Genomic DNA, 25,871 nt, shown 5'->3' on the forward strand with positions numbered 1-25,871 from the left:
CAGACCTGTCTCCTCCAATACTGTACCCCAATGTTATGCAGTGACAGACCTGTCTCCATTACTGTACCTCAGTGTTAGACATTGAAAGACCTGTCTCTTCCAGTACTGTACCCAAATGTTATACATTGACAGACCTATGTCCTGTATTACTGTAACCCAGTGTTATACCGTGACAGACCTGTCTCCTCCATTATTGTACCCCAATGTCACACAGTGACAGATCTGTATCCTCCACTACTGTACCTCAATGTTATACATTGACAGATCTGTTTCTTCCAGTACTGTACCCCAATGTTATATACAGTGACTGACCTGTCTCCTCTATTACTGTACCCCATTGTCATATAGTGACAGATCTGTATCTTCCATTACTGTACCCCAATTTTATACAGTGACAGATCTGTTTCTTCCAGTACTGTACTCCAATGTTAAGCAATGACAGACTTGTCTCCTCCATTACTGTGCCCCAATACTATACAATGACAGACCTGTCTTCTCCATTACTGTCCCTCAGTGTTGTACAGACCTGTCTCTTCAAGTACAGTACTCCAATGTTATACAGTAACAGACCTGTATCCTCCATTACTGTACCCCAATGTTATACAGTGAAAGATCTGTATCCTCCGTTACTGTACCCCAATGTTACAAAGTGACAGGCCTCTCTCCTTCTTTAGTGTCCCTCAGTGTTATACAGTGACAGACCTGTCTCCTCCAGTACTGTAGCCCTATGTTATATCGTGACAGACTATTCTCCTTACTGCACCCCAGTGTTATACCATGACAGACATGACCCCTCCATTACTGTACCCCAATGTTGTACAGTGACAGACCTGTCTTCTCCAGTACTGTACCCCAGTGTTATATAGTGACAGACCTGTCACCTCCATTACTATACCCCAATGTTATATAGTGACAGACCTGTCACCTCCATTACTGTACACCAGTGTTATACAGTGGCAGTTCTGGCTCCTCTATATCTGTACCCCAAAGGTATACAGTGACAGATCTGTCTTCTCCATTTCTGTACCCTAATGTTATACATTGACAGATCTATCTCCTCCAGTACTGTATCACAGTGTTAAACCTGTCTCTTCCATTATTGCACCCCAATGTTATACAGTGACAGACCCGTCTCTTTCATCACTGTACCCCAGTGTTATAAAGTAACTGGCCTGTCTTCTCTAGTACCGTACCCCAATGTTATACAGTGACGGACTGTTCTCTTCCACTACTGTAGCCCAATGTTATGCAATGACAAGACCTGCACCCTCCATTACTGTACTCCAATGTTATACAGTGATAGACCTGTCCTCTCCAGTACTGTACCCCAGTGTCATACAGTGACACACCTGTCTCCTCCATTACTGTACCCCAATGTTATACAGTGACAGAACTGTCTCCTCCATTACTGTATCTCAGTGTTAGTCATTGACAGACCTGTCTCTTCCTGTACTGTACCCGAATGTTATACAGTGACAGACATGCTTCCTCCTGTACTGTACCCCAATGTTATACAGCGACAGATGTGTCTCCTCCAGTATTGTACCCGAATGTTATATAGTAACTAGGAGAAAGTGAGGTCAGGATACTGCCAGACCTGCTGTGCTTTTCCAGCACCACACTTCTTGACAATGTTATACAGTGACCGACTTCCCCCCACCTATGCTGTAGCCCTGAAGATCTCAACTCCCCGGAAGGGGTCTCTTGGTTCCGCAATCGGTCAAATAAACAACAGGAGTATGGTCTGCATCAGCAACATTTCACAATTTATTAAGACGCCAGGCACACGTTTGTCCAGCAACAAAGAGCTGAAAAGCTTCTGTGTTCTTTGGAGAGTCTGCGCAATTTCACTTGGAACAAAGGCAATTTTTACATGTTTCTTAAGAAATAGTATAGCCTTAATTGCAGAGTAAATCCAATAAAGTGTAATAAAATGACATAATGAACAGCAGGTTAACCCAATGATATTTCCTAACAAACAAAGTTGTTTACCACCCATTATCTCTTCTCACCAGCATTTCAAGGTTAGCTAAGGTGGTTAGTAATGTCCTATCTAGCTTAGTTAATTCCATACTGTGAAGGGTCCATTGTTCTGCTTTATCTTTGATTCAGTTAGTTCAGCAAGGCAGGAATGCAGCTTTTAGCATGGTGAGAGGCCATTTTAAACATAGTGTCAATTTGCAGCCTGATGCCATTTTATTATGTTACTTTATGTTACTTGCATTTCGAAGCCATTTTGTAATTAGTAAAAGCAAGCATTAAATGGTTGCTCCTGACAACAGCCTAAATCCAGATTTTAGATCCTCAGCCCAGTGCTATACAATGACAGAGCAGTGCTGTGTGCCAGTATTCTACAGGAACAGTCCTCATTCCTGATGAAGCGCTTTTGCCTGAAACGTCGACTCTCCTGCTCCTCGGATGCTGCCTGACCTGCTGTGTACCACACTCTCAACTCTAATCTCCAGCATCTGCAGTCCTCACTTTTGCTTAATAACAGTCCTATCTCCAACAGTACTTGCCTCAGTGTTATATAGTGACAGACCTGTCTCCACCAGATTTGTCCCCACCAGCTCTGTATCCCAGTGTAATCCAGTTATATATCTGTTCCCAGCAGTACTGTACCCTAGTATTCTACAATGCCAGACCTGTCTCCATCAATACTGTACACCAGTGTTATACAGTGACAAACTTATATCCACCCATACTCTACCCTAGTGTAATCCAGTGACAGACCTGTTCCCATCAATACTCTATCCCAGTGTTATACACAGACCTGCACTCACCAATACTGCACCCCAGTGTTATACAGTGACAGTCCTGTTCCCACCTGTAATGTACTCCAGTGTTATCCAGTGGCAGACCTGGCCTCACTATTGCTGTGGAGAAAGTGAGGACTGCAAATGCTGGAGATCAGACCTGAAAAATGTGTTGCTGGAAAAGCGCAGCAGGTCAGGCAGCAGCCAAGGAGCAGGAGAATGGACATTTTGGGCATAAGCCCTTGGATGCTGCCTGACCTGCTGCGCTTTTCCAGCAACACATTTTTCAGCTCACCATTGCTGTAGTAACATGATATATGTAGTAAAAGCCCTGACCCCACCCAGTGTTATACATGGACAGACCAGTCCCACAAGTACTGTTCCCTTTTATACAGTGATAGATCTATACTTACCAGTGCTGTTTCATGTTGCATGGGACTGACTTGTACCTGCTAATACAATATCCCAATGCTATACAGTAATAAACTTAGAGTCATGGAGCTGTACATCATGGAAACAAACCCAACTTGTCCATGCTGAGCAGATATCCTAAATTAGTCTAGGCCCATTTGCCAGCATTTGGCTCATATCCATCTAAACACTTCCTAATCATATACCCTTCCAGATGCCTTTTAAATGTTGTAATTGTTTCAGCCTCCACCACTTCCTTGGGCAGCTCATTCCATACATGCACCACCCTCTGTGTGAAAAGTTGCCTCTTTTTTAGGTCTCTTTTAAATTTTTCCCCTCTCAATTTAAACCTATACCCTCTAGGTTTGGACTCCCCTACCCTGGGGAAAAGACCTTGTCTATTTACCCTATCCATGCCCCTCATGATTTTATACACCTCTATAAGGTCACTCCTCAGCCTCCGATGCTCCAGGGAAAACAGCCCCAGCTTATTCAGCCTCTCTCTGTAGCTTAAAACCCCCAATCCTGGCAACATCTTTGTAAATCTTTTCTGGGTCCTTTCAAGTTTCACAACATCCTTCCTAAAGCAGAGAGACTAGAATTGCACACAATATTCCAAAAGTGACTTGGCCTCATGATTGCAGTGATGTCCAGTTAGAAAATTGCCATGACCATTGCAGTACCCCAGATTATACAGTGACAAACCTGTCCTCAATGGAACTGTACCCCAGTGGTATACATTGACTGATCTGCCTCCACCATTGCCATGTTCCAGTGTTATAAAAAGACACATGTCCTGATCTGTGACGTACCCCAGTGCTATACAGTGACAGACCTATCCTGTCCAGCATTGTATCCTGCTGTTATACATTGATAAGATTCCACCAATACTGTACCTGTCTCATACGGTGCCAGTGTCAAAAAGTGTGGTGCTGGAAAAGCACAGCCAGTCAGGCAGCATCCAGGGAGCAGGAGAGTCAATGTTTCGGGCATAAACTCTGAACAGCTTATCCCTGAAATGCCGACTCTCCAGCTGCTCGGATGCTGCCTGACCGGCTGTGCTTTTCCAGCGCCATACTTTTCGTATCTGATCTCCAGCATCTGCAGTCCTCACTTTGTTCTTCTCATACGTTGATACGTTCTCATACAGACCTATCACCACAAATACTATGCTCCAGTATTTTACAATAGCTTAACTACTCCTTAACCTGTATCTATAGGCTTGTTCACTTAACATTGGGAAAATGTTAAAGTCTCTATTGTAAATTATGTAATAGCAGACCATTTAGAAATGCATGATATTAGATTAGATTACTTACAGTGTGGAAACAGGCCCTTCGGCCCAACAAGTCCACACCGCCCTGCCGAAGCGCAGCCCACTCATACCCCTACATCTACCCCTTACCTAACACTACGGGCAATTTAGCATGGCCAATTCACCTGACATGCACATCTTTGGAGTGTGGGAGGAAACCGGAGCACCCGGAGGAAACCCACGCAGACACAGGGAGAATGTGCAAACTCCACGCAGAGAGTCACCTGAGGCGGGAATTGAACCCGGGTCTCTGGCGCTGTGAGGCAGCAGTGCTAACCACTGTGCCACCGTGCCGCCCACACAGTGGGCGTTAGCGTGGCTAACGTTAGCGTGGTTAGCGTGGCTTCATCAAGGTAAAATCATGCCTGACAAATCCATTAGAATTCTTTGAGGCATTATCAAGCAGCATGGAGAAAGAGAAAGCAGTGGATCTAATATATTGATAAGCTGTAACACATTAGGCCACTTAATAAATTAAGTGGAGGTAGTATATTAGCATGAACAGAGGCTTGGCGAACAAATAGTTCACAGGGAGCTGGAGCAAGGGTGACATTTTCAGACTGGCAACATTTGACTAATGGAATGCCAGAAGGATCAGTCCTAGAGCCACAATTATTTACAATATTGTGAATGACTAGAATAAAAGAAGTGAAATGTACTGTACCCAGGTTTGCAGAAGACACAATAATCTGTTGGAAAGCAAATGAGAGGATGACACAGAGTCTGCAGAGGTATGTGGACCAAGTATGTGGTCAAAAACTTGTCATATGGAATATAATGTTAAAAAATGTGAGGTATGGATTTTGCAAGGAAGAATAGAAGAACTGCTTATTATTTAAATGGAGAAAGACTGCAGAAAGCAGTCCCCATAGAGCAATTTGGGGCCCTTATGCATAAACCTCAAAAAGCTAACAAAAAAGTTCAGCAGGTAAAAGGAAATACAAATTAAATGTTGGCTTACATTATATAAAAATAGGGAAGTATTGCTAAATCTATATTAGTTAGGCCATACCTGGAAAATTGGAAACAACTTTGGTCCCCCTTTTCTAAAGGAACGATATACTGGCATTGTACGCAGTCCACAGGAGTTCATAAGGTTGATCCCACACATGGAGGGATTTTCTGATGAGAGAGGTTAAGTAATTTCGACATAATCTCAGAATAAGAGTTTAAGACTGAGACTAGGAGGAATTTCTTCTGTTGGTTGTCTCTCTGTGGAATTATTTACTACAGAAGGCCTGTCAATGTTGGGTTTTTTTTTAATATCCAGAAAGGCTGTTACACACAACTGAACATTCCTTTTCCCATCACCAAATCATCTGTGGTAGTTTTGCACCTATTAATGACTCATGCTCTCCAATTGAATAACTTACATGCAGAGCAGACCATCAAAGGTAATGCTGGGTCATTAAGTATATTTAAGATTGAGATAGAAAGATTTTTAATTAAAGGAATGACAGGTGATGAGGAAAAGGCAGGAAATTGGAGTTGAGGATTATCCGAGCAACTGCGATCTCACTGAATGGTGGAGCAGATTCAATGTTCTGAATGGTCTACTTCTCCTCCTAGGTCTTAGGGTCCACATTCCCTATTTTCTTCACTCTCTGTGTAAACAAGTTTTTTATTTCTCTCAACTTCCTTTAGAAGTTCTAACTGATTTTCAAAAGTCTATGCCCCGCCCCCATGAAAAATTGTTTTCCATCTCTACTCTGTTAAAATCTCTTTTATCTGAAAGACTTCAACAGGTTATCCCTCCGCCTTCTCTTTTACAGAGATAATAGGGACAGACTGTTCAGTTTTTCCACAGTAATAAGCTCCCAGTTCTGTGGTCATCATTGTGCATCATTTTCTATTTTCAGTTTGTAATATGGAGTCCAAAACCATTCACAGTGTTCCAAAGTTTGATCTACCAATTTTTAAACAAGTTTAATGTGATTTTGCTGCTGTATTAATTCAGCTGTGCTGGAAGAAACCCAATGCATGGTTTGCTTCTCTTTAACTTATCCAATTAACCTGCAGCAATACATTTAATAACTTGTTTATTTATCATCCTACATTCCTTTTTCTCCTGAGTCAAACTTCGCATTTCAAGCAGTAGACAGCCTCTACATCCTTCCTACAAAATGCACCACCTCTTACATAACGTGTTGACATTAATTTCACAATTATGCACCCATTTAACAAGTTTATTCATGTCATCTTCCATTTTGACACATTCTTTCCTTGTGTTAACTGCACGCCCTAATTTGGTGTTGTCACCAAGTCCTGGGTTCAAGCTATTAACTAAAGTTTTGAACAGCAATGAATCTTTGCTGAACATTCTTTCTATCTTTTTGCCAATCTGAGGAGTTCATTTTAACTCTCATTTCTGTTTGTAACCAACATGCTAACATGATATTAGCTGCCTGTCCCCTGACTCCACATATACTGACCTTGGAATTGAGTGCACTGTACAATAACTTGTAAAAGACCTTTTGAAAATCTAAATATGTTATGTCTGCATCTTCTCTGTTTGTGTTTGACTAATTGAACTTCTAATTGTCTTGCTGCGGTTTTGTTGATAATAATAATCTCCTGGGACTAGAAGCTTAGCCTGAAACATTCCTGCAATGCAGCATTCTTTATTGTGCTTGTAGCAGGCAGCTTTTGAGCTCCCTTATGTTTATATAGCTCAAGTGATTCAAATAACCTGTCGGGCATTAGCACATAGAATGTGAATGATCCAAGGAACACGTTGGCAAATCAAAAAAAGACAGTGGGAAACTGGAGTACTGTATTCCTTGCAGATGTTTTTGGGTGTCCAAAGTTTTCGCTCACCATGAAGGAAAAGAATTTGTGTACATTTGTTTTTGAAAATTCATTCTTCAGCAATTGCTGGCAAAGCCAACATTTATAGCCCATCCCTTAACTCTCCTCAACTTGAGCCTTCTTGTTACATCGTATTGAAAGTACTCCTCTGTTCTGTTAGCCCAGCTTTATATTCTTAACCTTTGTTGCAGTAGTTTTATACATTTGATTTGTTTGCAAGGCCATTTCAGAAGGTAGTTAAGATGATGTACTCACGCTGGTGCGGGAATAGAGGCATATTTGGGTCGAACTGGCCGATGAGTGAGTATTCTTTCCTAAGTAACACGCAGGAATCAGTTTTGTGATTTTGGCAATTTGATGATGTTAGGACTGTTTCCACTTAAACCAGCTCTGATTTCCAATTTTACTTCTTTTTTGAAATTCTGAAACTGCCAGAATCTAGACCGTCATTTTTAGATCATTAACCACAATATTGAGTGTGCACATGTGCATTAAGATTGTTCTGTATTTTTCTTTTATGTCTTCCTACTTTCCTGAAGGATGTCACTCTTGCTGGGACAAAAAGGTAATATTTAAACCCGAATCCAAACAGCTGCATTCACCTATGGAGAAAGCACAGTTGACACCTGATCCTGTTTTCATTTAGCCCCTGTTCATGCAGTTGGTGATCAAGAGCAGAATCCAGGCTAATTTAACCCTCTCCCAATACCTTTCCTTCCTGCTACATTGCTGAGGCCAGTAACCTCCCATTGTCACTTAGACCCTGATTTATGCTGCACAAGTTACCAGGACTGGAGGTGGCAGGAGGTGCAGACGTTGTTGAAGAAAGACAATAGACAATAGACAATAGATGCAGGAGTAGGCCATTCTGCCCTTCGAGCCTGCACCGCCATTCAATATGATCATGGCTGATCATTCCTAATTAGTATCCTGTTCCAGCCTTATCTCCATACCCCTTGACTCCACTATCTTTAAGAGCTCTATCCAATTCTTTCTTAAAAGAATCCAGAGACTGGGCCTCCACTGCCCTCTGGGGCAGAGCATTCCACACAGCCACCACTCTCTGGGTGAAGTAGTTTCTCCTCATCTCTGTCCTAAATGGTCTACCCTGTATTTTTAAGTTGTGTCCTCTGGTTCGGCACTCCCCCATCAACGGAAATATGTTCCCTCCTGCCAGAGTGTCCAGTCCTTTCATAAGCCTATACGTTTCAATCAGATCCCCTCTCAGTCTTCTAAACTCAAGGGTATACAAGCCCAGTCGCTTCAGTCTTTCCGTGTAAGGCAATCCTGCCATTCCAGGAATTGACCTCGTGAACCTACGCTGCACTCCCTCAATAGCAAGAACTCTCGCAAATTTATATATTAAGTATAAAGAATAATTCAGAAATGTCCTTTGTGACCACAGTCTCCTGAAAATGATGAGAGTGTCGAGGGAAAATAAGCACGCATCAGTTTTGTGACTGACCGAGAATACATGGGATGAGTGTCTGGGATGCTTTCCAAACCTAGCAAGGTTTTGTCATTGATAGCAGCAGGAATCCCAGACTATAAAGTAAGGGTGTGGCACTCTTCATAGCTGGTGCAGGTCTTTGAACTGACCACAGTGCAGCCATAAGCATACAGTGCTGGGAACAATTTTAAGATGGTGACAGAATTTGGAGGTTTGTGTTGAGGGAAGATGAGACATTCATTGAATCCACCCCAGGTTCACTGTCTGGTCTGTGCTGATTAAAGGCTCATGTTTGGCCTCTGAGCCAGCCTAAGGGAACAGTCAGCTGAAATTCCAGCTGTTGGACTGTATCTAATGCATGTTTAGGGACAGCAAGCGAGGGCAGACTTGGAGCTTTGGTTGTGATGTATTCCTTGTGGAACTATCATCGAATCTGACTTGTGAAGAATAAGTGAAGTGGGCAATGTTCTTGGTAAAACATTATCGCCAGGATAGGATCTAAGTAGTGTGAAAGGACAGGAAGTAAAGCGATGATTAAATTAATTTGACATATTAAATAATGACCAGGAGTGTATGGAAAGACTTGAAGCTGTAAAATGCTGTTGCTAACAATTTTCACTTATTATAGTACTTTAAATGTAGTAAAACACAAGACATTTGACAAGAATATCATCGGACAAAAAAAGCTACCCTAATTAGGACAAGTGACTCAAGATAGTTATTATATACCTGCTTAAATCAGGACTGAGAGGTGGAGAGTTAAGGGAGGGAATTCCACAGCCTCAGATCCAGATAGCTATAAACACTGCTGCTAGTGATGATATGAAGGGAATGTTATGCAACAAACCACAGTTGGAGGAATATAAATTCAAGGACAGGGCAGCATGGTGACTCAGTGGTTATCACTGCTGCCTCACAGCAAGAGTGCCCCGGGTTCAGTTCCACGCTCAGGTAACTATCTATGGGGAGATTGCATGTTCTCCCGAAATTGCATGTTCTCCCTGTGTCTGTGTGGGTTTTTCTTAGCTTTTGGATGTAGGTTTGCTCGCTGAGCTAGAAGGTTCATTTCCAGACGTTTCATCACCCTACTAGGTAACATCTTCAGTGGGCCTCAGGCGAAGCACTGCTGATAATTCTTGCTTTCTATTTATATGTTTGTGTTTCTTTGGTTTGATGATGTCATTTCCTGTGGTGATGTTATTTCCAGTGGTGAAGTCGCTTCCTGTCCCTTTTCTCAGGGGGTGGTAGATGTGGTCTGACTCGATGTGTTTGTTGATAGAGTTCCAGTTGGAATGCCATGTTTCTAGGAATTCTCGTGCATGCCTCTGTTTGGCTTGTCCTAGGATGAATGTGTTGTCCCAGTCGAAGTGGTGTCCTTCCTCATCCGTATGTAAGGATATTAGTGAGAGAGGGTCATATCTTTTTGAAACACCATGTAAGGACTGTAACAAACACTACAGTGGACAAACAGGCACAAAACTAGCCACCAGGATACATGAACACCAACTAGCCACAAAAAGACATGACTGTCTCTCATTAGTATCCTTACATATGGATGAGGAAGGACACCACTTTGACTAGGACAACACGTTCATCCTAGGACAAGCCATACAAAGACATGCACGAGAATTCCTAGAAGCTTGGCAATCCAACCGGAACTCTATCAACGAACACATCAAGTTAGACCCCATCTATCATCCCTGAGAAAAGGATCAGGAAGTGACATCACCACATGAAATGACATCACCACAGAAAATGACATCACCAATCCAAATAAACCCAAACATATAAATAGAAAGCAGCAATTATCAGCAGTGCTTCACCTGAGCCCCAATGAAGATGTTACCTAGTAGATTGACGAAATGTCTGGAAATGAACTTTCCAGTTCAGCGAGCAAACCTACATCCAAAACCTCAACCTGAGCTACAAATCTTCTCAAACATTGCTCAGGTTTCCTCCCACAGTCCACAGATATGCAAGTTAGGTCATTTGGCCATGCTAAATTGCCCATAGTGTCCAGCGATATGCAGGCTAGGTAGATTAGCCATGGTCAATGCAGAGTAACAGGGATAGGATGGGGAATTGGTTCTGGGTGGGATGCTTGTCAGAGGTTCAGTGTGGGCTGAATGTTTCCACACTGTAGAGATTTGATGAGTATTGTTGGAATGAAAGAGGTTCCACAGATAGTGATGAAAAAGGCCATTGAGGAATTGGAAAATGATAGTGAGATTTTAAAAATATGTCAGTTCTCAGTTCTAACTACATCATTTGGACGTAGAGCTGAGGGATGAACGTAACTTCCTGTGGGTTTGGAAACTTACAGCAAAGCTTTGTTAGACCTCTCCAGAGGGTGGATAATAGGATGCTCCCAGGAGTGCACTATTATAATCAAGAGATCACAAATACATAGTGTTTGAGGGTTTCAGCAGCAGAAGAGCTAAGAGAAGGGCAGAATTGGATGAGATTATTGAGGTGGCAAGAGGCAATCTTAGTAACTGGCTTTCCTCTTCATTCTGAAACTGCATGCAATCCCTGAAATGGGTGGCTGTGACATACTTCTCCAATATTTTCCTCAATCATTCATTGAGTGGGTCTGCCCTTGCCTGGAGTCCATCCCTATTCTCCTCCAGCCCTGCAGCCCCTGAGATACCTACATTTGTCTAATTCTGGCTCATGTGCATACAGTGGCCATGTCTTCAGTCACCAATGGTCCAAGCTCTATAATTTTACTCAAAATGTCTCTACATCTCTATCCTTCTTTCAAGGTGCTGCTTGAAACCTTCTTCTTGGTTTATAGTTTTGGCCTTCTGCAGTAGTATCTCCTCACATGCTCCAGTGTCTTATTTCGTTTTATAATATTTCACCCAATACACTCTTGATATATTTTGTTGCGCTGATGGCAAAGTATTAATGGAAGCTGTTGTTGAGCTATGACCACAAGAGGACATCATCTGTCATTTCAAAAACGTCTGCTGCCAAGTCTGAGACAAGGCAGAAATCTAATTATGGAGATTAAAACTTGGCAGTGGGAAAAAGATACACATAGATTTAAGAGGTGACAACACATTCAATAACTTGAGCGAGGAAAAGATTTTTGAGATGGCAGTAGGAAGTGTTGGATCTTTGAAGATACGTCTTGGAAGAGATGGTGCCACATTAGCTGATTTGAGAGAGAAGAGTACTTGAAGAAACAGACTTATCAGTTGGGAGCCAGGAAATGAAATTGAGAGGTAAACAATTTGGTGGGAATAGGGTTGAGAGAACTGGAGGTGGGTCTCGTGACTTGTTGCTCCGTTCACATTAATGCTTTCTTCTCTCTAGGTTCATTCGCATGGAACTTTATGGAAAACTAAACTGTACAGGCAGTGGTGAGGGAAGGAGTTACTAATGGCTGGCCAGGACACAAGGTAACACTTGCATCTGAATGGGTTCATTGGTTCTGGGTCTGAGAACATGGCAGAGACGAACAACAGGAAAGATCACAGTTCATCCAAATAGAAATTCTCCAAGTTACCCAAAAATCCTCAAATACCGTCTAAAATGCTATGCCCCATCCACACACCATTTGCTAGACACACATGCCACACTGTATCAGCTAAACTGTCCATGTCCCTGTCATCCTTTATAACTGATTTTGTCTCCCAGTTCTGGATTTTTGTTCCTCTTCAACATAGAACAAAGTGATAATAAGCACAAATGGAGGCCATTCATCCAACTTAAATCGTGCAGTCTGTGCCGTGCCTTATCACAAAGCCCTGCAAATTTTCTCTCATCAGGTGCTTATCTGATTCCCATATGGATGCCACAAATGTATCCGCCTCGCCAAATTCTCAGGGAGAGCATTCCAAAGTCGAACCATTCACTGCATAAAATGTTTTCTCTAAGGGTTACTTTGGTATCTTAGCCAATCACCTTCAGCTGGTAATTTTTGGTTCTTGACTAATCGGAAAATGAGAATAGTTTGTCTTGATTTATTCAGTTCAAATCCCGCAAGGTTTTTAAACACCTCGATCAAGTCTCTTCTCCACCTTCTCGTCACTAATGTTTTATTCAGATTCATTTCACAGGTGGCAAATCCTTCAATAATCCCTCCCACAATAGCCAATTGATGAGACAGTTATAGGAATAGAAGTATGTCATTCATCTATCAGGTCTCTCGTACATTTTAACATGACTTTAGCTGAATTAAATAGATTAGTACTGTCCGCTTACTTAGGTCTGTATCTTGTAGTATTCTGAGCAAAATCTTTAAAAATTCCAGAATTGGAATTTTCAATCAATCATTCAGACAAAGCAGCCACTTGATTGGCACCCCTTTTCCTACCTTAAACATTCAGTCCCTCCACCACTGGCACACAATGACAACGATGTGTGCCATCTCCATAATACAGAGCAGCAACTCACCAAATCTTCACAATTTGTCATTTATATAAACAATTTTGATGAGGAATTTGGGAGGAATGCTTAGTGAGTTTGTGGATGATACCAAAATTGGTGGTATAACTCTTTTCATTCTTCACCCACTCCACAGTAACCAATCTCAGGCTCTCCACACTCTCAAGAATAACCAATCACTGGATACATGTCCTCTCCACAGTAATCACAAGCACTTAACTTTTTCCAACCTTGGCCATGCTTGTTCCCAGAATTATATTGAGCATTTTAGGTGTTGGCTATCAGGACACAGGTTTCTCTGAAACCCAGCAGCACTGATCCAACTGTAAACCAACTCCTGCTGCTGTCATTCATTCTGCCTAATTCACACAATTCAATAATGATGAATGGAATTCTTTCCAAGTCCTGGGTCTGAACTGAAGCAGGAAGGCCAGGGAAAAGGTTCCAAAGTACTGGGCTGGGAATAACAAGGATTATCATTCACCAGTAAAAGTGGGGACAGCATTCAGTGTGCTGGTGTGAACCTGACCAAGCTTGACACTTCTCTATCCAGTTTTCAACCCAAACTGCTTTGAAGAGTTGTCAGAGTATCTTGATTATCCCCAGAGGTGGCAGATGGATGGAGATCTCATATAGCAGCCAACATGGTCATGGTTTGTAATGTAGAAAAAAAATAAACTACAGGAATAAGAAAGGAAACCAGCAATGACCACACACCTTAAGAGTAAAGAAAATTCTAAAAGAATTGACCAAAACAAAAGAACAAGTGAAGTGGTTCCAATTTTATTGTGATGGTCTTGACCTGTTGTTTCTGCTTTACAGCTCGCAAGAGGAGGACAGCCCGCAGGAGAGCCCTCAAGAAAGAGGCATTGTGCAGGTCTGGATGACATGTGGTCTCTCTGGGATCCCCAAGCAGCTGCCTGGTCTTGGTGGCAAGGTGGTGTTACAGGCTTCTCTGGGAGCAGAACATGGCGTACTCTTGACAGAAGGTGAGGGACTTGAGCAAAGTGAAGCCTGACAACAGGAAAGCCCTTTGAATGTGGTGACCTAGCCATTTACATCAGACGGATTTGTTTGAGGCAAGAGAGTGGGTCATCAGGTGGGGACAGTTCTTGGGCAAATGCTGGACATAATCCAGTTGGAAGAGTAATAGCTGGGAACCACAGTGTCAGAGGACCCTGAGTAAGCTGCTGCAGTGATTCCTGATTTCACTCCTGAATAGCCTGGTTCTGATTGTAAGATTATGTTCCCAAGTTCTGTCCATCAATAACAGGGCATAAATTGACAGTTTGATTGAAAACACTACTCTTGCCTGTGTGGGTGCAGCTCCAGTGCCACAAAACACTTGACGCTATCCAGGTCAAAGCAACCACTTGATTAGCATTCCAACCACCAGTGATTATGGGGTCGGGAGTGTGTACACACACAAGATACATAGTGCGCTAACCCACCAAAACTCCTCTGACAGCACCTTTCAAAACCATGATCACAATCATAAGAAAGGCAAGGGCAGCAACTGCATGGGAACACCATCGCCCACAAAGTTTCCCTCCAAGTCATGCACCGTACTGACTTGGAAATATAATCACTGTTCCTTGACTGGTGCTGGTAAAAAATCACGGAACTCCCTTAACAGCACTGTGGACTGCAGCATTTCAAGAAGGCAGCTCAGCACCAATTGCTCCAGAATCTTTAGGGACAGGCAACAAATGCTGGCTAGCCAACAGTTCCCATGTCCCATGAATTTAAAAAATACAAACTAAATTTATAGTTTAGATTAATTAAAATGAATTTGAATTCCATCAGTTGTGCTGTGATTGGAAGAGATTTCCCTGGGATAGTGGACTACTGGTCCAGTGACATTACTTTTACATTACTTTCTCCCAGGTTTAGATAAAATGATGGAAGGGGAGTAAGTGGAGTTTAGATACAGATCAGAGTGTTCTTATTGAATAGTGGAACAGGTGAGGAGCTGAAGTTCCTATTGCTGTCTTCTCTAGAGAAAGTTATCCACAACATTTGCCTCTCTAATTCCTGCCCCTGGTGTCTAGCTCATTGGGACTCAAATCTGGTTGCACTTTCAATTCTTGTCAGAGCGTCTCAACCTTTTCTACTTATCTTACTACCACTGCCATTCCCCAAGGAACATTACTCTATCCTTCCCCTTATGCCCACAGATCCTGCATGCCCACAATGTTTACAACTCCTAGTTCTGCTTGAAAGGAAAATATCTCAGATGCTGGAAATCTGAAACAGAGAAGGCTGGACAAACTCAGCAGGTCTGGCAACATCTGTGGAGAGAGAAACAATGTTAACATTGAATGTGATGCAAATCTTCTTCAGAAATCATACTGGACTTGAAATGTCAGTTTCTCTCTCCACAGATGCTGCCAGACCTGCGGAGTTTCTCCAGCATTCTCTTTCGGATTTCCATCATCAGTAGTATTTTGCTTTCAAGTAGAGCTAGGAGTTGTAAATATCGTACCGGACTTGAAATGTCAGTTTCTCTCTTCATCTCTGCTGCCAGATCTACTGACTTTTGTCAGCATTTTCTGAGTTTGACTCATTTCTGCTTTTTTTTTTGCCATTTGCCAACCCTTTTTTGCTTGGCTTGCCTGACGTCCAGTCTTGGAGGAGGCAAAATTGCTTTGTTTCACATTCAGGATTAGTTTTGTCCTCTGCCATTAACAATGTCCTCACGACCAATGCTGTCCCTCACCCTGACTCATGGCTTGGTCCAAAACAAACTGGCTCTAATCATGGGGATCTATTCAAATCTGCATCAAGATTCCTGTTCCATATACACTATCCCACTTCAACCGATCTGCTTCCAAAATCCTCCGACATAGCTTGGTCACCTCCACACTTTATTATCCAAATGCCCTCCCTTAAACTTATACTTATTCAAAATAGAAATCTTAAACCAGGTCTCATTCTCAGCCCCTCCTCTGGCTCCCTTGTCTCCATCTCTTTAACCTCTTACAGCACTTTGGGCCTAATTTTCAGAATGCAAACTCTCCTGGTGAACTAATGCCTGAAATTCTTTTCTTTTTGTCAGATGGCAATATCTACAGCTTTGGACGCCTTCCACGGGGACTGGACTGTGAGGCTAGTCAGTCAACAGGCCCAGTGCTGGAGCAGGCCTTGGCTGGTTTGCATGTGGTTAGTGTGGCAGCTGGTAGCTATCACAGCGGGGCAGTAACCGAGGATGGAGCCGTATACATGTGGGGAGAGAACTCGTCCTGCCAGTGTGCAGTCCAGGGTCAAAGCCGGATCCCGACACCCACCCTGGTCACGATATCAGACTCTGAAACCAGCCCCCCAGAGCTGGTCAAGACAGTGCAGCTGGCCTGTGGAGAACAGCACACCTTGGCTCTGTCATCACGGCGGGAGATCTGGGCCTGGGGCAGTGGCTGCCAACTCGGACTCGTCACAGCCACTTTACCTGTGGCAAAGCCTCAGAAGCTGGAGCACCTGGCTGGCCGGGCAGTGATGCAAATTGCTTGTGGTGCCCACCACAGCCTGGCACTGGTTCAAAGGCCTTCGCCCCATGAGAAGAAGCAGAACTCGGAAAAATGCCACCACTGCCACCAGCTGCTGCTGACCATGATGGACAAAGAAGATCATGTGATCATCTCAGATAGTCACTACTGTCCACTGGGCATGGCACTGTCCAACTCAGAACGCAAGAACTCTGCCCAAACTCTTGATCACCACTGCTCCCCATCTGAGCAACTCCCTCACAATCATGGAGCAGACACAGACAGCTCCAAACTGCCCCAGCCAGTGCATCCTGAGCACTTCCCAAGTGATACTGACAAAGCAGAGCCAGAAAAATGTCCTGATAGTTCTGAAGCAGGTGAACCTTCCAGCTTGCAGCAGGAGCCCGATGGAGTATTAAACCACACAAAACCCAGGAGTTCACAGTACCCCGATGAGGAGGCAGTAAAGGCATACCTCAGAAAACTGTCTGACATTTCCCAGTTGGACCCCTCCACAAAAAGCACGCACCCTCCCAACCTGCCGCCTTTACCCACATCTGAGGACACTCAACCCAGCAGTCCTTCCTCTGCAGCACCTTCAACACTCAATAACCTGGTTGTCTCCTGCGCCTCGGTTGTTGGCGAGAGAGTAGCTGCCACCTATGAGGCCCTTTCGCTCAGAAAAGTAGTGAACTACTATTACCCATCTCAGGGTACAGTTGGCAGCCCAGCCAGTGGTGGAATCCAGCACAAGGAGACCAGGAAGGAACTGGTGAAAATGGAAGAGACCATGCCCAACAAAAAGAGCTTCAGCCTGGGGGATATACGGGAGGAAGACTCGGAGGGCTTTTGTCGTCGGCTCTCTCTGCCAGATCTTCTATCCCAAGGTACTGCCCAACTACAGGCAAAACATGGTGTTCAGTCAGGTAGAGGTCACAGGCCACAAGGAATCACAGACCAGCTGAAGCAAGAGTAGCTTTGCCATTTTCTCTGCAATGATAGATGAATGATTTGTGTAAATAGCCTCTGATACCACTTAAATCATTCACTAATCTTTGCAGACTTGCCCTAACACTCTTGTTTTTCTCTGTTCAACAATGGATTGTTATTTGTATAATGGGTAGTAATTACTGAAAGTCGTTTAAGCTGGGGTTTCAGATGTGTTGTGTTCTCACTAAACTTTTCCTGAACATTCTTTGTTCAAGCCAGTTGCTTTTTAGAATGACCCAGGAGCTTGGAAAGCCTATTTGTCCCCCTTAGTTTCTCCTTTACAGTGCTTCAGCAAGAGTCTTCTTTGCCAATTACTCAGCATCATTTTGTCTGGCAGTATATATTGTTTTGATTGTTTTAAATTTGACATTATTGTATTTGTCTTCACGAACACAAGACAAAACAACTTCAGCAACATGTCCTTCGTTTTAGCAATATTGAATCATTCTTGCTTGATGTGAATATCCGATCCCTGGCATGTTTAGGGATTTTTATTTGTTGAGATCCTTGTATATTACTTGGCTCACAATTACCTGATTATATTGCACCCCAATCATAACGCTCAGAGCTTAAAGTATGCATTCTTCCTTGTGCTTCTGTGCTCTGATCTGAGTTCTAGATGTAATGTCGTACGTAATCACTGAAGGGCTTTTCCTTCATTCAAATGTACAGAGTCTGATCCAAGCTAGTATATGGGGTTGGGTGTCCTCCACTTCCAATGATACCCCATTAAATTAATTTAGAAATCCGTTCAGGTTTTTGCCTCCAATGGGCTGTCTGGATGTCTGACTCCTGAAACAAACAGAATGAATCCTGGAGAAACTCAGCAGGTCTAGCAACATTTGTATAGAGCGAAACAGAGACCAGTAGCACTCTTCTTCTGAAGAGCAAACCACTTCTAAAGAATTATTCTGGACTTGAAACATTATCTCTGTTTCTCTCTGCACAGATAAAACCAGACCTGCTACTGAGTTTCTCTGGTAATCTCTGGTGTTTGTTTCAGACTTCCAACATCTGTAGTAATTTATCTTTACTTGACCCTTGAGTTGACCAGTCTTCATGCAATAAACAAACTGATGTTAGAAGTAAGTTTCCTTTATTGTTTTAAATATTGACCTCAATTGTGCTGCACACTCTATTTAAAGATTTTTCTTTCCAGATTTACTTTTTTCATTCCTGAGCTGCCTTGAGATTATTGTTAGACCACTTCCACACCACCTTTTCTCTAGTATAGAGATTCATGATTACTCCAGTCTTTTTCAATATAGCTGAGTTGCCTCTGCAGTCAGATTCTACTTTGTGCCCCTTCTCTATACTGACTCCAAGCTTTGACAGTGTTTCATGGTTATCCAGGAGTGGATTTAGTACTCAAGTTGTGGTTTGATCTCAGCATTGTGCACTTTGATCAGGATATTTTCTGATTGGTAATATAGCTTAACATTTTAGTTCGTTTGTTGTTTGACGCTCAGCATTGAATAGATTTGTCAACATCTACAAAGACTACTTGTTCTCTTTTAACTTCCTTGTTTTCTAATTCGCCTCCATCTGTGGGCTAAGTGTCACCTTTTTTCCGCATTTGTACAGAATTTTACAATTTCTTTGCATCTAATTTGATTCCCCACTCTCATTTTGTCTGATTCATTGTGATTTTAAAAATAGCCCTCTTAATTTGATTAGTTTGCACTATTTCTGAATCCTATATTGATGATGGTGTAAGTATCAGAGAATGCCACTCATTACAGCTACCCCATTAGACAGGATTTCCTCAAATTAGTAAAATACACTTTATTTCTATTCCCTTGCTAATTTCTTACTCATTGAATTTTAATAAATATCTCCATGTGTAGAACATGGGTGGTACGGTGGCTCAGTGGTTAGCAATGCTGCCTCAGAGCACCAGTGAACTCTGGCGACTGTCTTTGTGGAGGTTGCACATTCTCCCCTTGTCTGTGTGGGTTTCCTCCAAGTGCTCTGGTTTCCTCCCACAGTCCAAAGATGTGCAGGTTAGGTGGATTGGCCATGGGAAATGCAAGGTTAAAGGGTGGGTCTGGGTGGGATTCTCTTCAGAGGGTCGGAGTGAACTCAATGGGCTGCTCTGGATTAGTGGTGCTGGAAGAGCACAGCAGTTCAGGCAGCATCCAAGTAGCTTCGAAATCGACGTTTCGGGCAAAAGCCCTTCATGAGGAATAAAGGCAGTGAGCTTGAAGCGTGGAGAGATAAGCTAGAGGTGGGTGGGGGTGTGGAGAAAGTAGTATAGAGTACAATGGGTGAGTGGGGGAGGGGATGAAGGTGATAGGTCAAGGAAGAGAGGGAGGAGTTGATAGGTGGAAAAGAAGATAGGCAGGTAGGACAAGTCTGGACAAGTTATGGGGACAGTTACTGAGCTGGAAGTTTAGAACTAGGGTGAGGTGGGGGAAGGGGAAATGAGGAAACTGTTGAAGTCCACATTGATGCCCTGGGGTTGAAGTGTTCCGAGGCGGAAGATGAGGCGTTCTTCCTCCAGGCATCTGGTGGTGAGGGAGCGGCGGTGAAGGAGGCCCAGGACCTCCATGTCCTCGGCAGAGTGGGAGGGGGAGTTGAAATGTTGGGCCACGGGGCGGTGTGGTTGATTGGTGTGGGTGTCCCGGAGATGTTCCCTAAAGCGCTCTGCTAGGAGGCGCCCAGTCTCCCCAATGTAGAGGAGACTGCATTGGGAGCAACGGATACAATAAATGATATTAGTGGATGTGCAGGTAAAACTTTGATGGATGTGGAAATTTTACTTGCACATCCACTAATATCATTTATTGTATCCGTTGCTACCGATGCGGTCTCCTCTACATTGGGGAGACTGGACGCCTCCTAGCAGAGCGCTTTAGGGAACATCTCCGAGACACCCACACCAATCAACCAAACCGCCCCGTGGCCCAACATTTCAACTCCCCCTCCCACTCTGCCGAGGACATGGAGGTCCTGGGCCTCCTTCACCGCCGCTCCCTCACCACCAGACGCCTGGAGGAAGAACGCCTCATCTTCCGCCTCGGAACACTTCAACCCCAGGGCATCAATGTGGACTTCAACAGTTTCCTCATTTCCCCTTCCCCCACCTCACCCTAGTTCTAAACTTCCAGCTCAGTAACTGTCCCCATAACTTGTCCGGACTTGTCCTACCTGCCTATCTTCTTTTCCACCTATCAACTCCTCCCTCTCTTCCTTGACCTATCATCTTCATCCCCTCCCCCACTCACCCATTGTACTCTATGCTACTTTCTCCCCACCCCCACCCTCCTCTAGCTTATCTCTCCACGCTTCAGGCTCACTGCCTTTATTCTTGATGAAGGGCTTTTGCACGAAACGTCGATTTCGAAGCTACTTGGATGCTGCCTGAACTGCTGTGCTCTTCTAGCACCACTAATCCAGAATCTGGTTTCCAGCATCTGCAGTCATTGTTTTTACCTCAATGGGCTGCTTTCAACTATAGGAATCTAACTGTCAAATACCTCCTGGATAAGATCAGTCTGCCTGAGGTTCCACCATTGGTTTTGGTACAGGACAGATTGTGGATGTAGGATTGAAGGAACAGCACGTATACTGTAATTTTCATGGACTTAAATTCTTGGAAAGGAATAAAAACACAAAACTCCCTAACACATGCCAGGGAGAGTAAAATGAGGGACTTTTGATATGAAATTTAATCATTTGATTTGATTTGTTCTTGTCATATAAACTGAGATACAGTGAAAAGTATTGTTTGCATGCGAACCAGACAAATCACAGCTTGCATAAGTAATAGAACAGAATGCAGAATATAGTGTTACAGAAGACGCAGAGAAAGATCAACTCCAAAAGTGAAAGACCTGTCCATAAGTCTGATAACAGCAGGGAAGATGGTGTTCCTAAATCTGTTGGTACATGTATTCAAACTTTTGGATCTCCTGCCTGAGGAAAGAGGGTGGAATGTTAAATGGGGTGGGAGGGGTCTTTGATTATGTTGGCTGCTTTCCTGAGCAGCAGGAGATGTAGATGGAGTCAACGAAAGAAAGACTGGACTACGTTAACAACTCCCTGGTTTCTGGCAGTCCTGGGCAGAGCATCCGGACAGGATGTTTTCAATGGTGCATCAATAAAAATTGGTAAAAGTCATTATGGACATGTCGAATTTCCTTAGCCTTCTGAGGAAGTAGAGGTGTTGGTGTGCTTTCTTGACTGTAGCGTCGATGTGGATGGACCAGGATTGATCGTTACTGATGTTTACTCCTAGGAACTTGAAGCTGTTGGCCACCTCCACCTCAGCACCGTTGATATAGACATGGTGTGTCCTCCACCCTGCTTCCTGAAGTCAATGACCAGCTCCTTTGTTTTGCTGACATTGAGAGAGAAATTGTTGTCTTTACACCATGCCACCAAGCTCTCTATCTCTTTACTGTACTCTGTGCATTATGTGAGATCTGACCCACTATGGTGATGTTATCAGCAGATTTGTCAAAAGGAGTTAACGCTGAATTTGGCCACACAGCCATAAGTATGAGAGAAGCATAGTAAGGGCTGATTACACAGCCTTGAGGGGGAATTAATGTTGAAGATTATTGTGGAGGAGGTGTTGTTGTCAATCTTTACTGATTGCGGTCTGCAGGTCAGGAAGTCACTTGCAGAGGGTGGGGAGCAGAGTCCTAGGTCTCCGAGCTTGGAGGTCTGATTTGTTAGGAATCTTATGTGGATACCCTTGTTACCCAGATGTTCCAGAGACAGGTATAGGGCCAGGGAGCTGGCATCTGTTGTTAACCTACTGTGACGATAGGTGAATTGTAGCAGATCAAGGCCATCTGGGAGGCTGGAGTCAATGTGTGCCATTAATAACCCCTCGAAGCACTTCATAATGATGGATGTCAGAGCCACTAGGCTGACATTTCAATGCAGTACAGAGGAACTGCTGTACTGTGGTTGGTGCAATTCTTTATTAAAATGAGGCCCCTTCAGCTCTGCGTTCCACTTTTCACTAACCTGAACCCATCTGGCATGCTTGCTTGGATTCAGTTTAGTACCAATGGGAGAAGAATTTGCAGGGCTACGAAGAATTCACAGGGCTATGGGACTAGCCAAATTGTTCTTGCAAAGAAATGGAGCAGACATAACAGCCACCTTTCGGTTCTGTAATGACAGAAGTCCTATCAGCCGTATTCATTGTCCTTGCCAACTGACAATGGCTGTTGGGGACCCAGTGTCTTGCATTTAAAGTTCTGTAACTGGGTCCACCCAGTAACTGCTGCTAAACCCTTCCAATTCCCTTTTAAAAATTATGCTATTAGTTTACATTACCACATTCCTATTTGCAAAATGTGTCACCTCACACTTCACTGCATTAATGTTTATCTATTGTGTGAGACCATGTCATCAGTCTCTGTCCTCATGAATCAGCTTGATGGGGAGTTTAGAGGGTGCTTTATCTGTATCTTAAAAATACTGCAGGACTAAACCAAGGATATTGATAATGCATCCAAAATCTAACACTTGCCTGTCTACTTTGGATTCCAGCATCTGCAGTTTTTTTGTCTCTAACCAAGATTATTCTGACTGTGACAGAGCCACTTAATTGTAATGGGCTTAACATCAATCATTTCTGTGCTCTACGCCCTTAGTTATATAAAACAAAAAAGCTCGAACCTTCATAAAAACAATAATGCCTAACAAAAATATTTCAATTTAGAGGTAAGTGCTCTGTGAATAAATAAAAGATTTTCACTCCAGCCTGGAAAATTAGGATTTTTACAGTGCTATCTATCTCCTCTCTCAATGTCTGAATCCATGTTTCTGGGAGACCAATGCTTTTATCTTTTTACCAATTAATATACAGTTCTCTGCAGTTTTATCCTCCTCTAATACTTCACTTAACATTTCTCTGGATTAAATTTCCTGATCATTATCCTGTAGATTTAAATATGTTTGATAAGCAGCAGTATTGGTGAAGATGCATATGAATTTTAAATCATGTGAATGCCTGACACAGATTATGTATTTTTAATGTTCTGTGTTCCAACATGTAATCAAAGGACTGTTCTATTCAAATCTGATTTTTTGCCAGTGTTAAGGCAGCAGGCTGGTACCACTGAGACTTTTTTGTTTTTTGTGTTTTGAAATTCAATTTGTTAGTGCAAGAGAGGTGCCTTGCTTGTGATACTCGGAATAGTAAAGTTTTACATGGTTTACAATTCATTGTCTTAAATATGGTTTAAAGAAAAATATTTACTGGAGAATATTAAGCAGATTCAAGAATCCGTGAATGAGTGATGAAGATATTTACGGATATTGGACAATGTATTAAGTCTAATTCTTTAAGGAAGTAACAAGAAAGTTAGGCAAAGGAGAGTCATGGACGTGATTTATTTGGATTTCCAGAGGCTTTTGACAAGATGCCATACAGAAGGCTGCTAACTAAATGAAGAGTCTATGATGTTAGGTCCAAGGTACTGGCAAATGGATGAGAGTGGGAATGAAGGGATCTTTTTCAGGCTGGAAGCCTGTGACTAGTGGAGTTCTGCACAAGCCCCACTTGGGACCACAACTATTCACGTTATATGTTAATGATCTAATCAAAGGAACTGAGAGTCTTGTTGCAAAGTTTGCAGATGACAAAGATAGGTGGAGGGACAGGTAGTGTCGAGGTGGCAGGAAGCTGCAGAAGGGCTTTGACAGGCTAGGAGAGTGGGCAAAGAAGTAACAGATGGAATACCATGTGGAAAAGTGTGAGGTTATTTATTTTGATAAGAAGAATAGAAGTATCTTTCAAACAGAAACTAAAGAATATTTGGCTTAAAATTGCAATTGTCTGTGATAGGATAGTGTCAGGGCAGCAAGAGTTCCCTTAGTCACCTGACATCTACAAGTGATTGTGTCTTTTTCTTTCAGTTTCCCCAAGACTTCTCAGAAGAGCAGGACGTGCAAGAATTCGATCAGTGAGCCTGACCCCAACGCCTGGGAGTGAGGTAGCTGCACACCTTCCTTCCTTACAGACGGAGTTATGGAGCTGGGGACGAGGCAAAGAGGGTCAACTGGGTCATGGAGATGTCCTTCCCAGGTAACAGGAGTTCAATCACCGACAGATAAAAAGTATCCTTGAAATAATATTATTTTGCTTCCTGCCTTATGACGTCTTCAAAACAAAGTTGTATTTCAAACCACCTCAGTTCAATCAAAGGTGACTAAGTGCCATATAATCCTGAGTGTGATGATGGCACTGAATTAGGTGGTACAATAAATGCTTCAGGTTGGGCAGTAAGTTCCAAAAGTACATTGGCCTTCAAGAAATTAAATGATTGGGGAAAACTGTGGCACATTTGTTTAGTGTTGGGAAATAACGTTATTGACTTTAAACCCAAGATTGATCACGAATATTGCTGAAGGAAGACATGTAGTTGAAGCTTTTCATTCTTGCACTCAGAACAAACTCAAAAATGTCCAATTTGAAAAGATTACAAACAACGATATGACAGTTTAAAAAAACAAGGGAGACGAATTGGTTGGCAAACTGACTAAAATTTGTCAAGGTATTACCTCGGAGAAAGCAACAGGAAAACTATAGGTTCCCCCCAGCTCCTGGGCGATTCAGAAAAGATAAGGTTTGGACTTATTCTATTTGTTTGCAGAAAACTTGTCCTGGCATATGAATATCAGTTTGAGCCAGCATAAATGTGCCCATTAAAAGCTTGACTGTCTTAAGTTTGATTTGAGTGTCATAAATAGTACACTCAGGATTGTTGAAGTGCTGCTCAAACTCACAATCACCACTAACAATATGTATTTTTTTTTGGTTTTGCAAAGTCTGGTTGAATGTAGTGTTCCCTATTTTTATGCTCCATTCTCTTTGAAATATAGGTCATCATTGATTTGCCTTCCCTACTAACTGAATTTGTATGCTAGCTTTTTGTGATTCATGTACAAGGAACCCCAAATCCCTCAATGCTGTGGCATTCTCCACTTAAATAACATTTTTAATGTTCCATTTTTAAAATCTTCTCCCCATCCTGTTTGTTCTTCCCTCTGTTATTTCTGATCTCCACCATCTAGTACTAACAAAGGTACTTAACTGTCTTTTTGAACAATCACATACCCTTGAATATTTAGTTATCATTTTTGTAAACATGTCTTATAATACCTATATGACCATTTTCATTAATCTATATTTGTACTGTTAACTCATTTATTTTATTCTGAATACTGAGTGTACTCAAGCAAAGAGCCATCGATTTTACCTCTTGCAATTTTCCCCCCCTTTGATCTTATTGGCTATT

At 42.7% G+C, this 25,871-nt stretch overlaps 1 protein-coding gene across 5 annotated transcripts in view; it reads left to right on the top strand.

The window, feature by feature from the left end:
• The window catches only part of als2b (alsin Rho guanine nucleotide exchange factor ALS2 b), a 128,036-nt gene that overhangs the window by 13,513 nt on the left and 88,652 nt on the right, over positions 1–25,871 (top strand). For all 5 annotated transcript variants that reach the window (XM_072578396.1, XM_072578399.1, XM_072578397.1 and 2 more), the window contains exons 2-5: positions 12,062–12,147; positions 13,958–14,124; positions 16,194–17,504; positions 24,490–24,658. In XM_072578396.1, the coding sequence (XP_072434497.1) occupies positions 12,128–12,147; positions 13,958–14,124; positions 16,194–17,504; positions 24,490–24,658 (1,667 nt within the window). In that variant the 5' untranslated portion in view covers positions 12,062–12,127. The remainder of the gene's footprint in view (positions 1–12,061; positions 12,148–13,957; positions 14,125–16,193; positions 17,505–24,489; positions 24,659–25,871) is intronic.

Source organism: Chiloscyllium punctatum, chromosome 10 (genome assembly GCF_047496795.1).
Source record: "Chiloscyllium punctatum isolate Juve2018m chromosome 10, sChiPun1.3, whole genome shotgun sequence".
NCBI lineage: Eukaryota > Metazoa > Chordata > Chondrichthyes > Orectolobiformes > Hemiscylliidae > Chiloscyllium > Chiloscyllium punctatum.